At 49.7% G+C, this 21,189-nt stretch overlaps 1 protein-coding gene across 5 annotated transcripts in view; it reads left to right on the forward strand.

Moving 5' to 3' along the window:
* Positions 1-21,189, forward strand: part of TNFRSF8 (TNF receptor superfamily member 8) — a 79,334-nt gene that overhangs the window by 47,758 nt on the left and 10,387 nt on the right. For 4 of the 5 annotated variants that reach the window (XM_045035111.1, XM_023258136.2, XM_045035113.1 and 1 more), the window contains 8 exons: positions 431-524; positions 887-1,050; positions 3,296-3,412; positions 5,957-6,109; positions 13,822-13,918; positions 14,111-14,256; positions 16,371-16,472; positions 16,590-16,643. In XM_045035111.1, the coding sequence (XP_044891046.1) occupies positions 431-524; positions 887-1,050; positions 3,296-3,412; positions 5,957-6,109; positions 13,822-13,918; positions 14,111-14,256; positions 16,371-16,472; positions 16,590-16,643 (927 nt within the window). The remainder of the gene's footprint in view (positions 1-430; positions 525-886; positions 1,051-3,295; positions 3,413-5,956; positions 6,110-13,821; positions 13,919-14,110; positions 14,257-16,370; positions 16,473-16,589; positions 16,644-21,189) is intronic. The other variant, XM_045035112.1, reaches the window with a different exon arrangement.

The raw sequence follows: 21,189 nt of genomic DNA on the forward strand, positions 1-21,189 counted from the left end.
CTTCCTACCCAAACCCAGTAGAAAGACGGTTTCTCCTTCCTGCAATTTCAACAGCCATAATTGAAACCACGATATTGTACCTCATGGGCGTGGCTGGGGTCACGTGCCCACCGCTGAACCAGCCCCTTGGGGTCAGAGGAATCAAAGGGATTGATTGGTCCAAAGTCGTCTGGGTTTACTCCTGGGAGGGTAGGGTGGTGAGTCGGCCTCAGCCCCGTGCACAGATGCTGAGACTGGGGAGAGTGTTCCGGGGAGAATCGGGATGCCTTAGCCCGAGGGGGAAGGGGTGCTGGGCAGGCACAAACACCAGATGGCCGCTGCGTTTTCCAAGCACCTCATTCCGAACTGTGGGTCGTGGTGGGAAAGAATCTGTTCCTGGAGCCCCCAAGCTCCTCGGTAGCACATCTGTCCACCTTGTGATCCCCTGCAGGCACAGCACAGATGGATACTGTGTGTGAGCGGCCTTCCCCGGTGACCAGCCCTGACCTCGGCACGGGCCCAGAAGACTGCCAGGCGCCCACCAGGTGACTCCCGGCCCTCTCCCTTCCAGCTGAATGTGGCGTGGGGCTGTCCCAGCCCCCAGGATGCCCAGAGCACAGCTGGGCTGTGGTGTGGGTGGGGTTTGGCCCAGGGTATCAGGACTCCAGGGTGCCTCTCTGTCGACCCAGCAGTCGCTTGACCCCCACCGTGTGCCGAGTGTTGCCCGAGCGCACGAGAGAAGGTCTAGACAGCACAGCCGTGGCTCCCCGGAGCGGACGGTGGGGCTGCCAGAGGCTGTGGGCTGAGGGGCCGGGAACCCCTTTGCTGTGGAAGCGGTTACCCCTGAGCACAGACCTCCCTGCGTCATCAGGAGGGTTGGCAGTGCCCTTTCCGGCTTCTTTCTCAGCGACACCAGCGCCCAGGCCGGGCCCCTGGTGACCTCCTCAGTGAGCTCCGGTGCCAGGACCACGCTCCTTGGAGGGGGCACTGCCATCACCCCCGAAGATGATTCCAAAAAGACGGGGGCCCCCGGCTCTCCGTCCTCTGTGAGGAAGCCCAGTCCAGATCCAGGTAATTTCTCGAGAAGCTTTGGGTTGTCTCCCAGGGCAATGGCGTCTCACTGGCAGGCGACCTGTGTGTGGCCTTCCCCTGGGCAGGTGGGTCTCTCCTGGTCCAGGGAGAAGAGGGTCTCTAGGTCCCTTGGGGCTGCAGGCTTCGAGGGCCAGAGGGGATAAAGGAAGAAGTCGTTCATTTGACAGCTTAGTGCCTGCTGTGTGCCAGACACCGAGGTCCTGGCAAAGGAGCAGGTGTGGATACGACGCCCTCCTGGTCCCTGTGGTGACGGGTTGGGGTCCTCAGTTCCCTCCTGTTTATCAATGACCAGCCTTCTGTTGTATGGGTGCATACACCGTGTATATCCAGTAGGGTTTGGATTTGGGTTGTTTCCACTTTTGGCTACAGTTAACAGTGATAAACAAGTCTTTGTTTTCATGTCTCTAGGGTTTGTTCCGTTTTAACTGAAACTTTCTTTTAAGTGCGTTAATTTATTTTGAGAGAGAGCACGGGGGAGGGGCATAGAGAGTGGGAGACAGACAATCCCAAGCAGGCTCTATGCTGTCAGTATAGATCCCGATGTGGGGCTCCATCCCAAGAACCATGAGATCAGGACCTGAGCCAAAACCAATAGTCTCTGCTCAACCAACAGAGCCACCCGGGTGCCCCGCTAAAGAGGTGTCCCTAATTTTAAAGTCATCACGTGGGTCCATCTTTTCTCTTTATGTCCTGCCTTGTGTTCGCTGAAGTCTCCACTGAAGTCTCAAAGACATCCTGCATTACTCTCCAGGATCATTACTGTTTTGCCTTTCACGTTTAGATCCGCTGTCTGCCTACCTTTTGTTTGTGGCGGAGGCAGCGGTCATGTTGCAAGAGGCCGCATGGATATGCAGTTGAACCAACGCCTTTTATCGAACAAATTGTCCTTTCCCCGCTGATTTGCCTGCCATCTTTGGGGTAAATCTAAGGTCCATAGGTGCCTGGCTGTGATCCGGACTTCATATTCCTTTCCGTTCGTTGTCGTTTTGTCTGGTCTGTGTGGATGCCATGCGGTCTCGACTCCAGGAGATTTTCGGTATATGGTGGAACAACTTCCCCATCTCTGTTCTCCAGCCCTGCCCTGGCTCTTCTTGGTAATTTGCATCTCTGCATCGACTTTAGAATCAGCCTTTCACATTCCACAAAACGTCCCGTTGGGATTTTGATCGGGATTGCGCTGAATCTGTGGATCAGATTAGAGAGAATCCGTATTTTTATAGCATCAAGTACACGGGAAAGCCGTATGTTTATTCAGGCCGGCTGTCTGTCTGTCTGTCTGTCTGTCTGTCTGTATTTATTTATTTATTTATTTGAGGCCCCGCTTTCACGGTCTGTATTCGTACTGAAAATCAAGATCGGCCGTCTTTATTTTTATGTATTTAATTTTACTTAGGTCAGCTGAACTTCTCTCTCCCAATGATGTTTTATTAGTTTCCATGTAGAACGATTTACATCTTTGTGTTAGATTTCTAGGTATTTGATGTTTCTGATGATGATGACAGTGGTATTGTATTTTTAATATTGCGGGTTGTAAGTCTTCATTTTTAGTATTGTTTTGAACCGTGTGAGTAGTCAGTATGTGACAGCTTAACCTGTCACAATAGCAGTCTCATAGGGTTCAACCCAAATGTATAGACACTCAGCTGAGTTTGATGTAATAACATTATATCCAGTTGCCTTGCTAAACTCACTGTGAGTCCTAATAACGTATCTGCCGATTCTTTTGTGTAATCTGTGCACCTAATGATGTCATCTGTCCCTGGCAGCCTGGTGTCTTCCTCTCCTGGCCTCACTTCTTTTCTCTCCTTTCCTTGCCTTACTGCCTCGCCTGGGACCCCAGGGCCACACTGAGCGGAAGCTGTGGTAGTCGGCATGCTTGCCTCGTGGCTGATCTCAGAGGGAAGTGGCCCCAGGGTTTTGAGGAGGGTGGTGACATGGTGTGGCTGGGGAGAGGGCTCTGGCATAGTGGCAATGATGGATCTCAGAGGGAAGGGCCTGGAAGCAGAGGGGCATTTCAGAGGGAGTCAGTGTTCTTTTCCTGTGTGGCTGTAGACACATTTCTTCCCTCTCTGGGCGTCAGGACTCCCTCTGCAGGTTGACCTGACACGTGAGGAGTCTGGGCGCCAGCCTTGGAGCTGGTGGTGGCGACTGGTTGAAAAGGTGGTGGTGAATGGGGCCTCTGCCCTGGCGGCCTGGGCTGGAGCTTGTCTGCTTCTTTCCCCAGGGCTGACCCTGCAGCCGCCGTGCCCCCAGGGGTCACCTGACTGCAGGAAGCAGTGTGAGCCCGACTACTACCTGGACAGGGACGGCCACTGCACGGCCTGTGTGAGCTGTGCTCGAGGTAAGGGCCGCGTTCTCCCCTCCTGGGGCTCCCTCTGGGTACAGGGGGTCTTGGCCGAGAATCTGGGATGGAAAACCTTGAGTTTGTCCTGGGACTGCTGAGTCCTCAGGAGCCTAGCTCACCATTCTAGCAGTTTTGAGCAGTTAGATTATCTGAGTCCAGTTGTAATTATAGGGTTTTAATGGCAGTGATTCCTTTTCAGAGAGCTTCCATTTGCTCACTCCTGCAAGGAAGCATTTGTCATAACCTACCTGTTCTAAACTTGTCTCGTTATTTTTGGTAGCTACCTTATGGTGCATGGATTACAAATATCCCCGTTTTACAGAAGAGAAAACTGAGGCTTTGGGAACTGAGGTGTTACAAAGGCCACACATCCTTGTGAGAGCCAGAGCTAGAGTTTGAACTTTGAGGTTCTCAGTTGTGGTCATTCCCTGTGCTGTCCCTTAGTGCATGCCCTGGACCGGCACTTGCTGGGTGCCTGCTGTGTAGACGGTCAGCTCACCTACGGCAATACCAGCTGCCCCATGACGTCTGTGAGGGCCACAGAGGGCAGGGGAAGTGCCCAGGACCCGAGGAATGTGTGATTATGTCTCCTTGTCCAGAGTTTCTTTCACACAACAAGGCAGCCTGAAGTCCAGGGAGGCCTGAAGAGGAAAGAACACTGTTTGTGGTCACCAGGGGCCACTGTTCCACTTATGAGGCCACATAGCAAGTTTTGTCAAAGCTTGTGGTAATAAACAAACCATTCTTTGTACTCGTGAATTCTGTGGGTCAGAATTCAGACAGGGCACTATGGGGACAGCTGGCCTCTGCTACACGAGGTCTGGGGTTTCCATTGGAAAGTGTGAAGGCTGGAGGTTGGAATCATCTGGAAGCATTTTCATTCATGGGTCCGGGTTTGATGCCAACCGCAGGCTGGGGCCTCGATGCTCTCTGTGTTGGCCTGTATATGGCTGACTTTGGGCTTCCTCAAGGCCTGGTGGCTGGACTCCAAGGAAGGGGGAGGGGTGGGCACAAGCCATATCCCTTTTGTTGACGTTACCTCAGAAATCACACGTCGTAACTTCTGCCGGTTTCTACCTGTTGAGGCAGTCGCAAATGCACTGAGTCATTGGAAGGAAAAGAAATCAGGCTTCTTGATGGCTAAGTGGCAGAGGCGTAGACGAGCAGATGGGGCCAAAATATTGCTCTGGCCATTTTGGACAAATGTAACCTGTCATAGCCACCATGTCAGATAGAGAAGCAGGAGGTGGCTGTGGGTCTGAGAATTCCTTTAGCTCTAAGGATGAAGCCCTGCGAAGCAGTGGGTGCAATACAGGGGCTAAGAGCACAGACTCTGGAGCTCAAGTGGCTGGGTTCAAATCTTGGCTCCACCCCTTTCCACTCTTAAACACAAGCACGTTTCTTAATTTCTTGTGCCTCAGTTTCCTCATCTGTAAAATGGGTATAATAATAGTACTCTCCCAGAGAGCTGTTGCAGGAATTAAATAGGTTAAACCAGGTTAATCCGAGCAGAGTGCTAAGAGTACTACCCCCCTCACCTCGATTGTATTAATGCTGCCTCACAGGCCCTCAAAGGTATCAGTAGCTATAATCATGAGAATAGCTGTTACTGTCCTGTCTGACCTCTCTCACTGCTGAGCTCACTCTTGCCCTCCACACAAATTCTCCAGAGCCTCTCTGCTTCCCACTCTCTCTGGAGGTTTCAGGAAGAAAGTGTGAGGTCCTTTATCATTAGAGGTCTTTTCAGTATCCTGCTGACTGAGAAAAGCCCTTAATGACCAAGTCATATTTGTCTAATCTAATAACGCCGTAATTCTATTTTCACCCACGTACAGCACACAAACTATTTCTGAACATATGTAAATGCATTATTATATGTTTTCTGTTCACAAAACCTCTAATATTTTAATTTTGGGGGAAAACCCCTTTCTGTCATTGAAAACGTCAGACCTGTTGAGAAGCAGAAAGAGTCAGGAACGGTTATGGAATATTCCCCAGTTTTAAAGAATGATCAAGGCGTGGCCAGTGTGGGTCCACCTATGTGCACGCCCACTCACCCTGTCCTCTAGATTATTTTCTTTTAACAGCTCTATTGAGGTATGATTGACCGGCAATGCAATGCGATGTCTAAAGTGTGCCATTTGATACGTTTTGACATACGCACGTAGTGGTGAAACCATTACTACAGTCGAGGTAAATGAACTCTCCATCCCCCCGGAAAGTTTCCTTGTGCTTCTTATCATCCCTCCCACCACTGTTCACCCCGCGTCCTTTCCCAGGTCATCATTCTGCTTTCTGTTACTGTGGAAGAGTTTGCATTTTCTAGCATTTTCCATAAACATAATCACATAGTATGTACTCTTTTTTCCTGCCTTCTTTCACTTAGCATAACTATTTTGAGCATGCCAAGGGATCCGCTCAACGGAAGAGTCATATGAGCATTTGCTTCTGGACAAAGGAATTCTCTGCCCTCCTGGGTTCTCTGGAGCCCCTGCCCTTGCCATCCCAGATCCTTCCCCGTGACCCTTCTGTGTCCCTTAGATGACCTGGTGGAGAAGACACCCTGTACCTGGAACTCCTCTCGTGTCTGCGAATGTCGACCTGGCATGTTCTGTGTCACACCAGTCACCAACTCCTGTGCCCACTGTGTCACCCGCCCCGTCTGCCCACCAGGCATGGCCACCAAACCCCAGGGTAAGCAGTTTGTACTCCCAGCCAAGGGGCTGAGGTCTGTGCCCCTATAGCTGTACTTTTCTCTACCCCCAGCTGGGCAAATGACCTTCAACCCTAGCTGTTAACTAGGTCAGGTTTGGGATTTGGTTTTTAATAGCTAGATCCAGTAAGTGGAGTAAACTCTGGATTTGGGGGCGCCTGGCTGGCTGAGTTGGAAGAGCATGTGACTCTTGATCTCGGGGTTGTGAGTTCAGGCCCTGAGTTGGGTGTAGAGATTACTAAAAGATAAATAAATCAACTTTAAAAAATGTTTATGTATTTGTGGGGGGGGGGTGGAAGAGAGGGAGAGAGGGAGAGAGAGAATCCCAAGCAGGCTCTGTACTGTCAGCCCAGAGCCCAGCGCAAGGCTCGATTTAATCTTGTGAACTGTGAGATCATAACCTGAGCAGAAACCAGGAGTCGGATGCTTGACCGACTGAGCCGCCCAGGCACTTCAAAACATAAATAAACTTAAGAAAAAGTCTAGATTTGGCATTTTGGTAAGAGATTCTGATAATATTTTTTAAAATTCTTCATTCTGAAGGTGTTGGGTTTGTAAAATTTTGACTTGTTTTTATTTTTTTTTTTTAATTTTTTTTTTCAACGTTTATTTATTTTGGGGACAGAGAGAGACAGAGCATGAACGGGGGAGGGGCAGAGAGAGAGGGAGACACAGAATTGGAAACAGGCTCCAGGCTCTGAGCCATCAGCCCAGAGCCTGATGCAGGGCTCGAACTCACCGACCGTGAGATCGTGACCTGGCTGAAGTCGGACGCTTAACCGACTGCGCCACCCAGGCGCCCCTTGACTTGTTTTTAAAAGGCTGTTTCATAACTCAAGACAGGTAAATGAAATTTTTGAAGATGGTTCCAACTCAGATGGTAGACATTTGGGGCGCCTGGCTGTCTCATTCAGTAGAGCATGGTGCTCATGATCTCAGGGTTGTGAGTTCAAGCCCCATGTTCGGTGTAGAGCTTACTTAAAAAAAAAAAGAAGAAGAAAGAAAAAAGAAAAAAGGAAAAAGAAAAGATGGTAGACATTTGCCAGAGTGCAGAAAATTATAAATTCTTGATGGTGGGGGAAAAAACCCAAAACACGGTTAATCAGTAGATGAGATTTCAGCAAATTTCTAGAAGGTAGAAAACAGAGGGAAGGGTGGTGATGGATGAAACCAGGGGGAGGAAAGCTCCCCCCAGGATTCAGTGTTGCAGGAAATGTGAGAGGTAACTTGCTTTGAAGACCCCACAGAAGCTCTGCGCTCAGAGCAGGCAAGTAAAAGGAAGGATGGGATGAGAGTGAGATGGAGAATTGAAAGGTACAGAGGGTTGCAACTTCAGCTTGAAAATAAAAATTAAAGCCTGTAACAGTGGCCTACCACGGACACTGACCAGTCTGAACAGACGGTACCTGAGTTTTCATCCTCTGGTGAAAATTGTCAACTTTTTGGCTAAAGATACTGAAGGAGTATCTAGGGAAACATAGGGCTACTGGTGGGGGTACTGCCACCCTGCTGTAAAGCCCTCTTTGGTTGTGTATTTGGGAGTACGCCCTGTCGATAGGCTACCCCTGCCGAGTCACCCTGGAGTGAAAACTGCCAGCCTGCACTCCCCCCATGGGCCCAGAGTTCCTGGGTGGATCTCCTACTCAGGGAAGAGACCCGCTTTGCAAAGGACATGCCGGAATATTCAGCATCGTTCTTTTTATTATTATTATTTATTATTATTTTTTAAATTTATTTTTCAGAGACAGAGGGCGAGAGACAGAGCACAAGTGGGGGAGGGGCAGAGAGAGGGAGACACAGGCTCCAAAGCAGGCCCCAGGCCCTGAGCTGTCAGCACAGAGCCCGACATGGGGCTCAAACTCAAGAACTGCGAGGTCATGACCTGAGCTGAAGTTAGAAGCTCAACCAACTGAGCCACCCAGGAGCCCCTCAGTGTAGTTCTTTTTAAGTAGATATGAGTGAGCAGTAAAGATATCCAGACTGGTAAGGAAAACCAGCAGCATGAAAGAGAAGAGCAAGATACATTGACAGAAACATTTACTATGGATGGAGCAATAGGAATTGCTTCAGGAATAGCAATAGAAGTTTAAAAATTTAAATTAGTGTCCACAGGGGGTGCCTGGGTGGCTCAGTCCGTTGAGTGTCTCTTGATCTCTGCTCAGGTCATGATCCAGAGGTTCATGGGATAGAGCCCTGCGTCGGGCTCTGTGCTGACAGCGTGGAGCCTGCTTGGGATTCTCTCTCTTTCTCTCTCTCTCTCTCTCTCTCTCTCTCCCTCTCTGCCCCTCCCCCACTCACTCTCTCAAAAGAAATAAACTTAATATAAATAAATAAGTAAACTAGTGTCCACAGAAAAATTCAAGTTGCTACATCCATAAAGCGAGAACAGAACGCAATGAAAAAGAAATAGTAAGAAAATAGAGGACCAAAAAAAAAAGGCTTTTAGAAAGTGTGCCTGTTACCAATGGTGGCCTCTCAACTCTCATTGCACCCTCAGCTCCTGCTGTGCAGTAAAGGGCTAGACTCTTTCCGCATTTCTCCTCGTGAACGTGATGTTAAGCTTTGCCCGTAGAGGGTGCTGGGGAGCCACTGCAGGAAGAAGGAGGCTTTTCTTGGCTGCATTTACTTTCTCTTGCTCTTGCTGCACACTCTCTCAGCAGGGCGCATGGGTGGGGTCATCTGGTCCCAGTCATGCTCCCAGAGTCGACGGTCCCTAGCAACCTCATAGCCCCAGCCTAGGTCTGGTGACCACCTTGGTGTGGCCCTTCCAGTGGGGACACTGGTACATCCCAGGCCTCATGTCAGCAGAAGTGCCATAATTCCCTCGGTGCACTCCCAACCCCAAGTCTTAGGTCTTCTGCATTCCCATTTCTCATGGCCCTCTTGACTTGGTCACTGTGTGCTCCGGGCCTTGTACCCACAGCGGTGCTCCAACTTTCCTTGCATACTTGACCTGAAAAATACAAGATTTCAGACTGAAAGGACTTACCAAGAGCAAAGCAGGATGAATGAAGATTACCCACACCTAGACATAATAGACGTATTTATTTATTCATTCACTAGCTGACAGACATTTGGATTATTTCCAGTTTGGAGCTATTTTTTAAATTTTATTTATTTTTGAGAGAGAGAGAGAGAGAGAGAGAGAGAGAGAGAGAGAGAGAGAGAGAGAAAGAAAAGGAGGGAGGGGTGCAGAGAGAAAATCCCAAGCAGGCTGTAGGCACAGAGCCTGACGTGGGGCTAGAACCCACAAAACATGAGATCATGACCTGAACCAAGATCAAGAGTCAGATGCTTAACCAACTGAGCCACCCAGACAACACTCCAATTTGGAGCTATTATGAGTACAGCAGTTACAAACATTCTTGTACAACTCTGTGTGAATATATATTTTTGTCTCTCATGAGTAAATACCCAGGAGAGGGATGACTGGGTCACTGTGCTGGCCACACAGAATGTCTTTAAGGGTCAATTCAGAACCTGCCACCACCTGTGATCTGATCTCACAACCTAGTTTTACAGATGGAGAGAATCATAGGGCCAGAGCTAGAGCTGGAACACAAGGATCCTGAGTTTTAGCCCCGAGTACTCTCCACCGGACCACATCAGCTCCTTCTTAGTTCTGAACCTAGAATTTTCAGTTAAGATACAATTAAGTTTGAGAGCAGAACAAAAACATTTCAGACATAAAAGGGTAGAAAGATTTTCCCTCGTGTCCTCTTTTAGAAAGTTACTTGAAAACGTAATCCAGCTAAATGAGGGACAAGAAACAAAAATCCATGAATCTAGAAAACAGTGACTCTGTCCCAGGGGAGCAAGAAAGGGAAGTCCCAGAATGATAGCTGTGTTGCAGACCAATTGAACCAGATAAGAGAGGTAAAATGAAAGAGGGCTCCAGTGAATTGTCTTGTCTGCAGGAATGAAAGAAAGAATTACAGTGAACTTTATGAGTAGTACCTTTGAAAAACTTCATATGGTGAAGGCACATTATTCTTTTATCAACAAGAAAAAGAAAGGCAATTGAAAACTCCAGGGAAAATAGAAAGCTGACAAGAAATTTACACTCCGAATATGAAGATGAAAATTTCATCTGACTTTAAGCACTTGTTGGATATACAAAAAGATAATCCATTTTATCTTGATGCTAAGACCATTCTCCTTCAAATGGCCCAAGGATCAGGTGTTTGGATTTAAAGAGAAATATTTCAATCTGGTAAATAATATCCTTTTTAGTTCTAAATTGGGACAAAGAGTAGGTAGGTTCTTTTTTTTTTTTTTTTTCTCTTTCAGTGGGCCCTTACCAGAGAACACAGACAGACTAAGTAGTGGCTAAACAATACCTTCTGAAGCATCCAAATACCACTGGGTCCATCTTCTCCACTTAGAGAAGTTCTATTGCTGGATTCCAGCAGGTATTCCATTGGGAGCTCAGACTGAGGCTGCCTTAGAGAGACGCCAGAGGTCTCTCTGCTCATGGTGCTACCTGCGTGTATCCATAAGTGGTATATTTGAACACAAGAACTTCTCCAATCCTCTCAAAGTCAACTCTTATTGAAACCAATGACATCTTAAATGTAATTCAAATACTGATTTACAAATAAATAGAAATTATAATAACAAATTGCATCATGTTCCTCATAGGCTAAAGCCTCCAGGCTTCAGCTAATTCAGGTAATAGTCTGGTGGCCATGTGGAAAGACATAGCATCTATTTGGAGACCGCCAAAAGAGGAGAGTTCCTCAGGACCCTACTAATCCAAAAAGGAAATTAATCCTTGCTTCACTTTCTCTTCAAGGTATTTCAGGAAAAATCTGAGAGGCAGCACGAGAGCTTTTTAGAAGGGAAATGAATGTGGGTGGGGGATTTGCTTTGTACCCCATCAGAGGAGGGGTGCTGTCACCAGGAACATGGGGGTAAAGAGGGATAGTGATCAGTTTCAAATGTGGGCCAGTTTTTTTAGCCCTACAAAAGCAGTTAATTATAAACTTGTAAGAAAGTGCTCATTCCCAAGGCAGGAGGTGTGCTCTGGGCTGGGACTAAGGAGCCCTGCCTTCTGGCTCTAGCTCTGGCTCTATGATTCTCTCCATCTGTAAAAAAGAGGTGGCTGGGTCAGATCAGAGGAGATCATCTCTGAATGGTCCTTAAAGACATTCTGTCTGGTCAGCAAAGTGACACAACCTTCTCCCTCCAAGGTACTCAACAGGAATGAAATTCTATGTCCTCACAAAGACTTGTACGAGAACATTCAGAGCTACCTTATTTATAATAGCTTCAAACTGGAAACAACCCAAATGTCCATCAGCTGGTGAATGAGTAGGTAAATGGTGGTACATCTCTACAATGGAACATTGTTCCATGGAACATGTTGCTCTGTGCAACATTGATGAATCTCAGAAATATTATGCTGAGTGAAAGAAGCCAGACACCAGAAAGTACATACTGCCTGATTCCATCCTGTGCAAATCTAGAACAGGCAAACCAATCTACAGTGACATAAAGCAGACCAGTGGTTTCCTGAATGTGAGGGGAGGATTTATGGCAGAAAGGCACTAGGGAACTTCCTGGAATGATGGGAATGTTGTAGATCTTAAATGGAGTTAGAGTTACATGGATGTATACATTCTTCAAAACTCATCAAACTGTACACTTAGAGGTCATTTTCTTCTATATAAATTATGCCTTAATGAAGTTGATTTCAAAAGAAAGACTTTAAAAATTGAGGCTACATTTAAATATCAGGGGATAGTATTTAAATTTATTCATTTATATGTGTTTATCCGTTATTTATATAAAAGAGTGAGCGAAGGTAAGCAGGGGAGGGACAGAGAGAGAGGGAGAGAATCTCAAGCAGGCTCCTCACTGTCAGTGCAGAGCCTGACATGGGGCTCGGACTCACAAACTGTGAGATCGTGATCTGAACTGAAATCAAGAGTCAGATGCTTAACCGACTGAGCCCCCCCAGGCGCCCCCAGGTTTCTCTTTTAAATAAAGTCAGAAGACCTAGAGCCACCAAGCCACCTTCCTATGTGACCACAGTTGGCTGGAGATAAGGAGCAGCCTTTTCACTTTGATCTTTTGAGACACGAACCAGACCGTCTCAGCCAGCTCTAGCTGCAGGAATAGCGGCTGACAAACAACGTTGACGTTTCAGTGTTCAGCTCCTGCTCCTCCGTGGGTCAGCTGGGCACTCTGCTGACTTGCCTGGGCTTATTGGTTTGGTGTGGGTTTGCTTCCAGCGTTTCTCATACTTCTGGGACCAGCGGGGGCCCCTCCCTGCCCAGAGCACCATCTCCTTATGGCAGCGGTGGAAGTGCAGAAATGCCCAGGCTGGAAACAGGCACTCTCTTACTTCCGTCCTGCTCCCCTGACCATCAGAGTCGCATGGCGTTGGTGAGGCAGAAACACAGACCCCTCCTCCACCCGAGGAGTGGACCCTTGATTCAACCTACCACACGGATCCCATCCTATATCGCTAATTAAATCGTTGCTTTGGGGAGAAAGACACAATTTTTAAAAAATTTATTGATTTATTGAGAGAGAGAAAGCTAGAGAGTGGGGGAGGGGCAGAGAGAGAGAGAGAGAGAGAGAGAGAGAGAGAATCCCAGGCAGGCTCTGTGCTGTCAGCACATAGCCCAACCAGGGGCTCCAACTCACAAACTGAGATTATGACCTGAGCTGAAATCAAGAGTCAGATGCTTAACCGACTGAACCCCAGGCGCCCTGAAAAAGCCCCACTTTTTAAGAACAGCTTTATTGCAGTATACTTTACATACCACAAGATCTGCTGGTTAGGTGCATATAATTCAATGATCGTAAAGAAATTTACAAAGTTGCAAAACCATCACCACGATCTAAGAGACCTCACGCCTTTAGTGGTCAATCCCCATGTCCCTCCCCAGCTTGGGCAAGCACTGATCTACTCTCTGTCCCTCTAGATAAGCCTTATCTAGACATTTCCAGAATATGTGTTCTCTATCGAGGTTCTTTCACTCAGACTAATACTTTTGGGGTTCATTCAGGCTGTCACATGTATTAGTGCTTTTGTTCCTCTTATGTCCACACAATATTGTGGTACTGATATACATTTTATTTACCCGTTTACCAGTTGATGGGCATTTGGGTTGTGTCCACTCTTCTGGCTGTGATGAAGAACACAGCTATGAATGATCGTGTACAACAGACAGTCGTGTACACGTTTTAATGCGGCTGCACACCAGCCTCCCCCATGCACTCGCTCTCTTCCTTCCCCCACCTATGAGCCTCCCCACTTTCAATTTCCTCTGCTTAGATGGCCCTACCCATACACACATCCCAGCAACAGCCTCCCGAGGGAAGCCTTCCTGGTCAGATGAGGTTGAGTCTCCCATTAAAGGGGGCCCATGTGCCTTCGTGTGACACCCGCATCGTGTCTGTGAGCCCCACCAGCCTGCGAGCCCCTGACGGTAGGGATCGGTTTTGTGCACTGCTATGTCCCAGGCTACAACACGGTCCCTGGTACACAGTAGGTGCTCAGCAAAGAGTTGTTGCATGGAGGGAAGGAAGGAGGGAGAGAAGGAAGGAGACAGGGCCAGAACACTAACCTGGGTCTGCCTGGCTGCAGTGTCGTTCCGGCCTCACCGTGTCGCTTCCCTGGAAGTTACCAGTCCTGCTGGGTAAGGCTCCTTGACACCGATTCTACGACCACTCCCTGCAGGTACAGCTGAGAGGGATGCCACCCATGAGCCGCCGCCTCCCCTAGAAGCCCACCCCGAGTGCAGCACCAACCCAGAGGACAGCAAGGCGCCCACCAGGTGACTCCCTGGTCCCTTTTGGGGGAAGCTGGGCTGGGGGTGGAGGTGGGGCCTGGGCTGGATCTCTGTGCCGAGCTCACAAGTCATCTTGGAGGATGTGTGCCCATTTCTGTGCTGGGGTGGCTGGGAATGGCTCCTGTGTCCTCTTTCCATCTCAATCGTCAGTCTTACCTCTGGCTTCTCTCCTGGCAGCGCCACGGCCTCTCCGGTCTCCGCAGCAGACCCCCAAGGCAGTAAGGAGCATGGAGGGGGCAACACCCACACCTGGGGAGACACCTTCACGTCAACGAGCTCCCCTATCTCTTTCTCCTCCACGGGAAAGCCCATTCTGGTTTCAGGTAATGATTACCCCCCAGAAAGGAGGGTCTGCCTCCCAGGAGGCCAGGAGGAGGGAGGTTTCTTCCTGGGCAGCGGCATCCATTGGGTGGGGGAGCCCAAGGTTGACCCCAGGTTTCTGGCTTCTTGAGCTGGGCCTGCGGCTCGGTCACTAGCTAGCGATTGTTCCTCAGTTCTTGTGAGCAGGGACTTTGTTCACAGCTTCATCCCCATGGCCTGTAATTGCTACTCAGAAAATGTTTGTACCTGGTTAGCTCAGTTGGTAGAGCATACAACTCTTGATCTCAGGGTCATGAGTTGGAGCCCCACGTTGGATGCAGAGTTCACTTAAATAAAACTTTTTTTTTTTTTAATTTTTTTTTTTCCAACGTTTATTTATTTTTGAGACAGAGAGAGGCAGAGCATGAACGGGGGAGGGTCAGAGAGAGGGAGACACAGAATCCGAAATAGGCTGCAGGCTCTGAGCTGTCAGCCCAGAGCCCGACGCGGGGCTCGACCTCCCGGACCGCGAGATCATGACCTGGCTGAAGTCGGACGCTTAACCGACTGCGCCACCCAGGCGCCCCAAATAAAACTTTTTTAAAAAGGAGAAGAAACACGAGAGACGATTAAACGTATTTGGTGAATGGATATATGACCTTGACTAGTTGCTTAATTCCTTTGAACCTCGGTTTTCTCACCTGTAAAATTGTAACGCCATGTAGCACGCAGGGCAGCAAGCATTGGAATACATGCAGCTAGTCCAGTACGGACAGGGCTCCTTCTAGACAGACATTCCAAGTGCGCTTCATTTTAGGGCTTGCAGTTCTCGTGCCAAACACTAGGGGGCGGCAGTTCTCCAGCCAGCCGTCCTCAAAGCTCCCGTCCTGGACTTGCAGTCTCAGCAGCTTGTTAGAAGAGCAAATTGTGGGCTCCACCCCAGCCCCACTGAACCAGACTCTGCATTTGAACATGGCCCCCGGAGATCCCTATGCACATTAAAGTTTGAAAAGCACACATATGGCGCATGCTACTTTTTAACATCTGAAACTGGACTTAAAAATCAGTAACTAGGTATGCGATCTTCATAAGGGACAAAGGATAAAAGGAGCAATTTAAGTACTAAGTTGTAAAAAAGTATATACTTAGCTAGCAGTTAAGCGTGTAGGCGCTGGAGCCACCCTGGCCTGGCCCGGCCCAAGCCATGATTCTGCTGTTACCCTTTGCCATTTAAGTGAGTTACTTAATCTTCGCAAGCCTCAGTTTCCCTCGTTTGTAAAAATGGAGATGGTAGCGGTGCCTACGTGATATTCAGGGAACGCTTGCTGAGCATGTTTATGTTCTCATGGAGCTTCCCATCTGGAGGGTAGCTGGGAGTCCTCCCAGACTCCCCATGTCACCCGCCTCGCTACTCTGCCCGCCCCCGCCCTGACTCTGGCCACACCGGAAGTGCCACAGGCTGTCAGGGGACACACATGGCATGTGCCCTCCTCCACGGCCACTGAGACTGTGACTTCTTTGTTGTTGTTGTTGTTGTTGTTGTTTTTAAATGTTTATTCTTGAGAGAGAGAGGGAGAGAAAGGGAGTGCGAGCCTACAAGCAGGGGAGGGGCAGAGAGAGTTGGGCAGAAGATCCGAAGCAGGCTCTGTGCTGACAGCAGAGAGCCTGATGCGGGGCTCACTCCCACGAACCATGAGACCATGACCTAAGCCAAAGTCAGATGCTCAATTGACTAAGCCACCCAGGCACCCCTAGACCGTAACCTTTTGGACCTCAGTTCCTTCACTCTGGCTCTGTGACTCCTCAATTTCTCACTGTCTAAAAATGGTTTGCTCTTCTGTCAACTATTAAACTCCCCCGATGGGCTCCCTAGAGCCAGGTGAGGGAAGGCAGGTCGATAAGGGCCTGGTGCCAGGGAGATATAGGGTCTGGGTTTCAGTCCCCTCTCAGGGAAGGACCTGGTCCTGCCAGCCTCCATGGCATGTGTCCCAGGAGAAGGAGAACATAGTCTGGGCTCGTGAGGGCCGTCCCATGTGGTTGCAGCAGGGCCCCTGGCACACCGCGATGGTGGAGACCTCGCCCCCCCCCCCCCCCCCCGCATCAGGGCGGAGAGTGCAGGGCCGCCTCTGTGTTCCAGGACCTGTGCTCTTCTGGATGGTCATGATCCTGGTGGTGGTCTTGGTGTCCATCTCCTTCCTCCTGTGCCACTGGAGGGCCTGCAGGAAGTGGATTCGGCAGAGTGAGTAGATGTGTCCTGGGGGCCTTGGAAAGGGCCAGGCGCCCTGCACTAGCCTGGCTGGGGCCCTGCCCTGCCCCCTGAGGCTGGCACCTCCAGCCAACTCTGCTGTCCTTTCAGAGCTCCACCTGTGCTACCCTGCCCAGACCTTCCGGCCCACGCTGGAGCCTGTGGGTAAGTGTCCACGTGTCCAGAGGGGCTGCTCGGGCCACATGGACACAGCAGCTCTGGGCCCTGGGTTTGGGGCTCCCTCTGTCCGCAGCCTCATCTCTAACAGGAATGTGATGCAGGTGGGAACTGCACGGCCTGTGCCTCACGGTCCTCCCAGAGGGCTGGCAGGAAGGTTTAAGATCCACCTCGTCTTTCGTTCTTTCCTCCACGGTGCCTCCCGGAGAGGCATTCCTGAACGCCTTCCCCTCCTTCCGAGCCTCCCTACGCCTTCCTTTCTCCCCTCTCCTGCTGGCAGCGAGGGGCATAGTGGTCTGTAGGGCAGGCTGATAGGGCTGGGATCCTGGGTCTACCACTTACCAGCTACATGGCCTCGGGTGAGTTTCTTAATTCCTGTGTCTCCGTTTCCTCACCTGTAAAAGGAACAGTGGGACTTCGGAGGGTGGGCGTGTGGATCCGTCGAGGTGGGCCTGTTGGTGCTGTGCGGAGTGCGTGGTGGGTGGGGCCGTGCAGCAGGGGTACTGCTGACTGACAGACCGGCCAGTGTTGGGAGCCTTTTTCCTCACCAGGAATCTCAGGGCTTTCTGAATTCTAGGTTGTTCTGAAGCCCTCCCTGGCCCTTACTCTCTGATCCCTGCCCGGCTTCCGGGTCAACTTTTGCAGGCAACCTTTTGGAACCCCTGACCTATTTCCAGCTCTCACCTGGTGTGTGTGTTGTGGGGGAGGGGTCCCAGCCATCTGTGCCCCAAGTGCCTTTTCTCCCCTGTGCAGCCCTTTCCAGGCAGGACAAGGTCTTCATCAGCACTCCATAAACACTGATTGAGCACCTACTGTGTGCTGGGCCCTGACCATCAGGGAAGGAGTGAATGGGAATTGTCTGAGCTTTCCTTTCTGCTTTCGAGGCAGACCCCCATAGAGGGTCTCACTGACCCAGAAACCCCAAGGGAGGTGGGTGATGATCGCCATTCCACAAGGAGGCAGCCAGGCTCAGAAAAGGTGGATAAGTGCCTGGGGCCACACAACCTTCAAGGCTCAGGCGTGGTCCTTGAGATTGTGGACTTTGTCTGTGGAGTACAGACCTGTCACCTCCACCTTCCTCCCCTCAAGCTGTGTCCACCCCCAGAGTCCGCTCATGAACCCAGTGGTCAGCCTCAGGCCAGGTCACAGCTCCCTTGTCCCCCGGGCCCCCATCTCCCCGGGGCCCTTGGAGACCCTCACTGTGGCCTGCCTTTTGACTTGAGCACAAAACCTGTCCACTGAAGCCTGTTTTGAATTTGATGAGTTTCACAGCAGGTGCATGTGCTCCCTTAGCAAGGGGGGTTTTCGTGTTTTGATAGTTTCAAGCCTTTTTCCATGAGCTGTCAGCCCTAATGTCTCATTGAAACCTGTGTTTGCTTTCTTGACATTTTTCTAGTATTAAAATTTCCATTGCCGTCAGTTTATTTTTTTCTTCAAACCTTCTTGATGGCAGTTTTGCCACAGAGAGAGAGAGAGAGAAAAAAAATCACCTCTTAAGAAGCTAGATCTACAAGGAACCAAGCTCTGAGACTCAGTGGTGGCCATCCTGTTTGGGGCTGTTTTCGGCCCTCTGGCTTCCGGTGGGTCCCTGGGCAGGGGGCGGGTGGGGGGGGGCCTGGGTTCCCAGGCCTGAGATGGAAGGAAGGCGAGGCCAAGATAAGCACCCAGGGCCCAGGATGAGAATGGACTAGTGGGGTGGATGCCCCATTCCCTCCCGAGCAATGGGTGCTAACGGGGGGAAGCGGCTTTCATTCCTGTGCTTGCTCATTCGTGTATTTAGATCGTCCTCCAAGTGGCTCTGTGCTGGATACCGAAACGGTGGCAGCTCTCCCAAGCCTTCAGACCAGTGTCAGTTCTTTCAGGGGACGGAAGGCTAGCAGGATGGGAATGCGTGACCCAGCCCTCCCTGTCCTGGAGCCCCAGCACTTTACCAGCCTTCACTTGAATTGATGTGACTTTATGGCACATGTCCTTGGTGACAGGCATTTGCAAAACACATACGTGTACAGGGGGTCTGTGAGGCATCTGCTATTTTTATTCCCATTTCACAGACCAGGAATCAGAGGCACAGAAAGGTGGAGGAACCTGTTTAAGGCCACTTGGTTAATAGGCAGTATGACCAGGATATTGTTGTTGCCGTTGGTGGTGAGATTTTTGTACAAAGGGCCTCTCATTATTGACGTGTGGGGCCAGGTCGTCCTTTGCTGTAGGGGCTGTCCTGTGTGTTGTAGAAGGTTCTGCAGTTTCCTCGGTCTGTAGACCCACCAGATACCAGTAGCGTCTCCCAGCTGTGACAGTCAGGCACATCTTCAGGTAGCTCACTGTCCCCTGGGGGTGGGAATCACGCCTGGTTGAGAAACACTGACTAAAGTTCTTTTAATCCTTCCTTTTAATGACACTGAAGTCATTATCTGCTACTTCAGGCAGGTCGAAGTTGAAAAACATTTTGTGTTGTTTTGAAACAATTTCACACTTACAGAAAAGTCACAAATGCAGTACAAAGAACTTAATTTTTTCTGAACCTTTTTAGATAAGTTGCCCACTTAATGCCTTATCATCTCCAAATACTTTAGCGTGTGTTCATACAAACACGGGCGGATTTTTAGACAACGTAGTGAAACCATCCAAATCAGAGAATTCACACCGATGCATTTACCACCAACTAATTCTCAGACCCCTTTCAACTTTCTTCATTTATCCCAACAACATCCTTTATAGCAGAAGAATCCAGAATTTCGTGTTGCATCTGGTTGTCATGTCTCTTGAGTTTCCTTCAGTCTGGGTGCATTGCCGCCTTTTCCTCCATGTTCACGACTTTGCCACTTTTGGGGATCCCAGCCCTGGGTTTGTGGATGTCCCTCACCTTGGGTTTGCCTGATGCGTCCTCACTACTGGAGATTGGAGTCCGGTCATGCGTCTCTGGTGGCGGGAAGATCCTAGGAGTGACACCCACTTCCCTGGTGGCATCCGTGCTGCCAGGCTGCAGCACCAAGTTGCTCTTTTCTCCTTGGCAAGTGCTAAGCACTTTCAGGGGGGGTACTTTGAGGCCCTGGGAGTAACCGCTTCCTCAACAAACTGTCTTCTTTTTCCTTTGTGTTTATGGCTGCCTGGACTCTTGGATTGCTATTTTATTCTGTTGCCATCGTTATTTAATTTGATGTTCAAGTTGCCTCAGATTAGGCCAGCGGGGGCCCTTGAAGCTGGCTCCTGTGTCCTTTTGTCCCATCCTTTCCTGTTTTGAGCACTTCTTTAAGATGATCCCAACTTGCCTGGTACTTTCCTGCCCTCGCCCTGGAATCGGGTATGTCTCCGAGGAGCCTAGGTCTTAATCTCGGGGTGCCCATTGCCAAAGCCTGGCTGAACCTCCGTGCCAGACTCCTTCCCTGGGTCCGGTCTGCTGCCCCGCAGCAGCCAGGACCCCAGGCCACATTGGGGCTGGGACTGAAAGGGGAGAGTGACCAAGATGGAAGGGACCGATAGTGTGCGCATCAGAACCCCTGTGCTCGGCTACGGTGGCCCTCAGAGTGGCCCCGGGGATACCATGCACTTGTCCCAGGGGTGGCCCCGATGCTTAGTGTGTCCCTGGACTCAGGTCCTAGGGTGCCAGATGCGTTTATAAGAAGATCACAGTTATTCCCCAAAGCAGGAAAACAAATCAATGAAGACAGTGGACTGAAGCAACGTTTTTAGGGGAAACGCACTTACGAAATCTGACCTCTGTACTTGGCATGACTGGTTCTGGGTCTTTAATCAAAGCACACACGTGGGTTGTAACGAAGCTGTAGGCAGACATTAGTACCTCTGGATTCTGCCTTTTCACCTTTGTGTTATTTTATGCTTGTTTCCAAGAGTCAGTATCAAATGCTGATTTTCTGTTTGGTGGGATGGAGTGCCGAGCCTCGTTAATGTCCCGGGACCCACTATATGCCAGGCAGCATCCTGGGCACAGTCCCTTTTTCAAGTTTAAATTTTTTTTTTTCAACGTTTATTTATTTTTGGGACAGAGAGAGACAGAGCATGAACGGGCGAGGGGCAGAGAGAGAGGGAGACACAGAATCGGAAACAGGCTCCAGGCTCTGAGCCATCAGCCCAGAGCCTGACGCGGGGCTCGAACTCACGGACCGCGAGATCGTGATCTGGCTGAAGTCGGACGCTTAACCGACTGCGCCACCCAGGCGCCCCTCACGTTTAAATTTTTAAAAATTTTAAACACACTTCATTTTTTAGAGCATAGGATATTTGAAAAGATAGTACAGAGAGTACCCTTATCACACCAGTTTCCTCCATTATTAATGTCTTACATGAATATGGTGTATTTGTCACAATAAACGAATCAATATTGATACATTACTATTGACTTTATAAAGTCCGTACTCTATTTAGGTTTACTTAGTTTTACCCAACCTTTTTTTTTTTTTTTTTTTAACTGTTCCAGGCTCCCACCCAGGAAACCATGTTACAAATAGTTGTTGTCTCTGCTTGGGCTCCTCTGGGCTGGGACAGTTTCTGACTTTCCTGTTTTTGATGACCTTGG

This window comes from Felis catus, chromosome C1 (assembly GCF_018350175.1).
Source record: "Felis catus isolate Fca126 chromosome C1, F.catus_Fca126_mat1.0, whole genome shotgun sequence".
Lineage (NCBI taxonomy): Eukaryota > Metazoa > Chordata > Mammalia > Carnivora > Felidae > Felis > Felis catus.